At 40.6% G+C, this 5,130-nt stretch overlaps 1 protein-coding gene across 1 annotated transcript; it reads right to left on the bottom strand.

The window, feature by feature from the left end:
* Positions 1-1,037: 1,037 nt before the first annotated feature.
* Positions 1,038-3,209, bottom strand: LOC120293779 (B3 domain-containing protein At2g33720-like). Its single transcript, XM_039313521.1, has 3 exons — positions 3,101-3,209; positions 1,777-1,917; positions 1,038-1,537 (listed from the first exon to the last, which is right to left on the bottom strand). Exons 1-3 carry the CDS (start codon positions 3,207-3,209, stop codon positions 1,038-1,040), a joined length of 750 nt encoding a protein of 249 aa, XP_039169455.1.
* Between the last annotated feature and the right edge of the window lie 1,921 nt (positions 3,210-5,130).

Below are 5,130 nucleotides of genomic sequence, written 5' to 3'. Positions count from 1 at the left end.
ATTCCTCCAATCTACCCGTTGGACGGAATCAATTAGGAAGATCATTCGAGCTATTAAAGGAACATGTCGATAGCCCATCAATCATGTTCGCCCATACAATCAGGATCTCGGTTTCCATAAATAGAACCTTCCACGAATATTTCGCCAATCATCGGATCCTTAATCATCGAATCAATCTCGATCAATTAAAGGGATTCCGTTATGTCATATCCAGCCAAGAGATCTTCTCCAATCGATAAGGTCATATCCTTAATAAAACATCAAGTTCTGGATAGCCTTTCTTCAACGGATTAGAAATTGTCAATGAGGATAGACTTTGAATCTTGAGTCTGGCTGTTCGGAGGTCTTCAAACTTTAAATAGCAGAGTCTGCAAACCTTCAGACTAGACTGATGGAAACGTTTTGTCAGCTTCAAAACATTTCAAGAAGATTTCTCCAACAACATGGGGAACAGACCGGGCTCGCCATGAGCTTTGGGTACGTTGGATGTTGATAACACGGGGCTTTCGATGTCGGTATCGTCGATTTTGCTCTAAGGGGAAAAGGTTTGATGCTTTAAGGGCTTCCATGATAGTTTACAGCTTGGAGGAATTGGCACCCAAGAATCTAGCAATGCAGCCAATTATAACTCAGAAAAGATCGACCGTTCAATGATGAAATAGTTCATGATTAGGGTTTTGCCAAAACCATTCCCACAACGAAATATCTTTCGCAAAAAATACCCCTTAGGTTTTTATTTAAGGAAATCAAGATTTCGTGCCAACTTTAAATAGAGAATATCTCATGCAAAAGGAGACCAATAGCTTTGATTCAAGTGTGTGTAGTACATTTTCAAATTGAGCTGGAATTTAACCGACCACATAATCCAGAAATTACCTACTCAATTGTGAGACATGATGCAAACAAACCATACTAGGACTTAAAAGACAATACGGCTTGACAACATAAAAGCACAATGCATATAAGAAACCTACATTATGAAAACGGAGAAAAATAAAGATAACAAGCTCCTTTCGCTGAAACTTTCCAATGAAAGCTCAAGCAGCCTCGTTGCTCGTGCCTCGAGCAACCTTGTGAAGGACCTTAAAGTAAAACATGCGCTCGCGCTCGCGCTCGTTCCAGAACATCCCGATCTCGTCCCCGACTACCAACCCTCGCCTCTCGACGAACTGCGGGATCCAGCCGCCTTTCAGCACGTAGCCCTTCGTGGATTCCCAGTAGCCAAACACGAGCTGGTGCTCGCTGCTTGTGTCCGCGTCCCACACGGGGACCTCGATCCCGGTCCTGCTCTTGACCAGCCCCACCATCTCCTCGCCCTTCTCCTTGAGCACGTGGTCGTGCACAAAGCTCCCCGCGAGCAGAAGACGCGACGAGTGATCAACGTCACTTGCCTTTAGCTTCTTCTTGAACAGCCACGGGTCATTTAGGAGCGTCAACTTAGTGGAGATGCCAGCATCGTCCTTCTCTTCTTCCTCGTGCCTCCGAACGGGCCTCGCGTTGTTGTTTGGGACGACACTACGTGATGATCTTTTCCTCTCTGCTCAAAAAAACCGGGTTAAGTCAGTGGTCGACACCTCAGGATTTTTTCAGTTGCACCATAAGATACCTAAAAAAAAAGTCTCCTATTGTCTCTTTCCTTCTCTTCTTTCTTCTTCTTCTCTTTTTTTATTTAATAAATTAATGATTTCTCAGAATTATGTATTAGTATATAAACCATGAAGGTCGTCATAGGATGGCTTTCGTATATTTCAATTGAATGGAACTGTGTTTACTTACTCAGGTCTTTCTCCGGGAGGTCACGCTCCTGGGGTGTCACCACGATGGCATTCTGAGTTGTAGAGGAGGAGGAGGAACTGCCGGGGCAACCGAGTTGGAGTTTGGTGAAGTCGCACGGAAGGGTTGAGGCTGAGCTTGATCCTGTCATTGCCACAGTGTGTGTGTGTGTGTGAGAGAAGAGAGTGTGGGTTAGGGAAGGTGGTGGTGTGAGGGAGCGAATCGAGGGCTGTCAGTGTATTTATAATGCAGAGGGAAGAGAGAGAGTGAAACAGTACAAAGAGAATAGAAGGGGACAAAACCAGAGCTCCAGGTAGCGACAGATAGCGACATATGGGTGGAGGGGTCAAGTCTACCATAGGAAGTAAAGAGAATTCTTGTTTTTTTCGCAGAAAAATTCTTTTTGGGACTCAGGGTACTAATCAGGTCAAGTTCATGAATAAATCGACTCGATTCATCAACATCAGCTTCCGCTTTTCGCGAATAGCAATTGAGTTCTGCGTTCTGTACTAGTGGATGCAAGAAGCTTTTCTCAACGAAGTTTTGCTTTAATAGCTTTTGTTCTTGTGGGGTGTCAGGGCAATAAAAACCTCAACCCTTTTAAAGCCCTTTTCCCAAAGGTTGGAGAATATACTGTAACACGTGCATACGTCCACAAACTTTTGATAGATTTTGAGGCTCTACTATGAATCAAGGAAAATCAATCATTACTCTAATTGACCAATCAAGATGTGGCCTTTTGCCCAAGTAAAATACACTTAGCTAATCGATTTCTCAAATTTGTAACACTAAAGAGGAGAAACGATAATGGAGCTTATGATGGGGAGGATCATTGTCATGCATTGCCTTCACCCCTTGTTGGGCACGCGATAGGTGGAACGTTGTCGGGTTCGGATAAGCTTTGGGTCCGTAGGATGTTAGTGACACGGGGGCTTTCGTTGATCACTTTTGTTTTGTCGACTGTGCTTTAAGGGGAAAAAAGGTTTAGATGCTTTAAGAGGGCTTCCATGAAAGTTTACAGTTCGGAGGAATTGGGGCACCAGAAACTAGCATTGCAGCAAATTAGAACTTGAAAAGATACACTGTTTAATGATGAAATAAAAATCCAATAAATTGAACAGATTGCATCTCCTCAATTAGGGTTGAGTCCCATACATTTCAGTCGAAAAAGAAAACCTTCTCACTTCATGGGAAGAACAAGAGAAACTCTTAAACACTAATCATGCTCTTGTTTTGACTATCACCGGTCACACTCCGAGACTAAGAAAAAAGAGATCCTATTGCCAAAACTTTCTAATAGAAACTCAAGTCGTTGCATTGCTTGTACCGTGAGCAACCTTGTTAAGGACCGTTAAGTGGAACTTGCAGGAGACCATGTCCCAGAACAACCCGGTCTCATCTGCAGCAATGGTGGTGACTCGCGACTTCTTTCCCATCACGCCTGATCGGAATGCTTTCTTGGACACAAAGAAACTCGGCGAGTGTTTCTTTTGAAGCCCAGTTCTAATGTCTTCAATTTTCTCAAATCATTTCTTTCCTATTGCGGTGATATATGAAATTTCCTACTTGCTTCATATATGTTATACATATGAAGGTATACTTTCAACGGCAAAGTTCATTATGGTAGATTGATCTATCATATCATACTGTTTAGATTGGAATTCTCACTTACGTTGTAACATTATGATAGACTATATCAGAGGAATTTTAAAACTCGCATTTTGTTGTCTAAGTGATAATTGATTATGTTGGACGCAAATTGCGCAACCCCTAGATCTCCATAACCACAACAAGAACATGCATAATTGAGTAAAAAGATTAACGCATCTATTTTGGGATCCATCGAATATAAAGCGGAAGCAAAAAAGGGATTACCCACATATCAAGGGGATCCACGCATCAAGTCCTTCTCCTCTATTGCCCTCCGTATCACTGGCTCAATGAGGCGGCCCCCCTCATGTTTAGCGTTAGGTAAACGCCCCTTAGGTGAGGATACATGTGATACTTAAGGTTAGAGGAGAGACTTGAGCACTATTTATAGAGTTTCCAGCAAGTCCTTATCATTATGGGCCAGGCTCAACTCGGCCCACACTAGCCAGCCCATATTAGACTAATTAAGAAACCTTCTATCTCACCTTAGACCAACCATGTTTTACGGTAACCGTAAAAACAGTAAATTACAAATATCAATTAATTTAGTCCACATTAGGAAAACTCTTACATTCTCCCACTTGGACTATATTAATTGAAATCATACTGTATGTGCGCACATTTGGTCTAGAGATAATTTTTAATAGTCAATCCTATCCCATAAAGTCTTAAACATCGAATCATGTCGGTAACTGCATGTATACACACAGAGCCTTCCATGGTCACGAATGTTCTCAACTTTATTGACATTGATTCAATATGGTAGTGTGTCAAATGGATAATATCTCTTATATAGAGATCACATTTGTCAGTCACCATTCTCAATTTGTCAGTCACCATTCTCTTACCTTAGGTGTTACAAAAACTTGTGCCACTAGAGAATGTTTTATGGTTCCAATGAACCCACATATGTCTTGTCCTTATGGTTAACCTTTCTTTATGTATCACAAGACATATGCACAGGCTAATAACCGGATACCCGGATGCCCCTAACCTTCACTCAAGGTTTATATAATCCTTTGAGACTTTATCAATATGTATTCAACATAATAACAACACATTCAAAATATTTTATTGAATGCCAAAGTTGATACATATCAAACCGTTATAAAGTGTAACGAACACATATGAAACTTTTATCAGAGTAAAGCCAAAATAGCTTCCACTAAACAGCAATATCCGAAGATACTCCTAGGCCCATGCTAATGACATGTCACTCAAATACACATGGGCGCAGGCCTTTAGTTAGTGGATCTGCAACCACATCATCTGTGAAAATATGTTATATTATAAGTCACATTTCTGTACCGTTTCTTTATGGTCAAAAATATTTTACCACCATATATTTAGACCCCTTGAGACCTCTGTAGTAAATAAATAATACTATAAGTTTATTATCTCAATACACCGTATGGGTCTATCCATCAAGTTAAAACGATAAACTCCGTCATGAGGTTCTGGAGCCTAATAACCCAAGTAACAACCTAAAAGAATGTTACTAACACTGCATACATAGTAGAAGATAACATAAAACTTTATTTACTGCACTTCCTACTAACATAAATATATATATCTTGTTATTGATATTATAAAATTAACATATGAATACCTTACTCACTGCAAGAATTAAACATGTCTGTAAATTAGCATATATTCTCTTGTTTTCTTTAAGTACCTTAAAACCTTCTTGACAACAACCCAGTGATC

Source organism: Eucalyptus grandis, chromosome 5 (assembly GCF_016545825.1).
Source record: "Eucalyptus grandis isolate ANBG69807.140 chromosome 5, ASM1654582v1, whole genome shotgun sequence".
NCBI lineage: Eukaryota > Viridiplantae > Streptophyta > Magnoliopsida > Myrtales > Myrtaceae > Eucalyptus > Eucalyptus grandis.
This window is presented reverse-complemented; position numbering and strand designations above follow the sequence as displayed.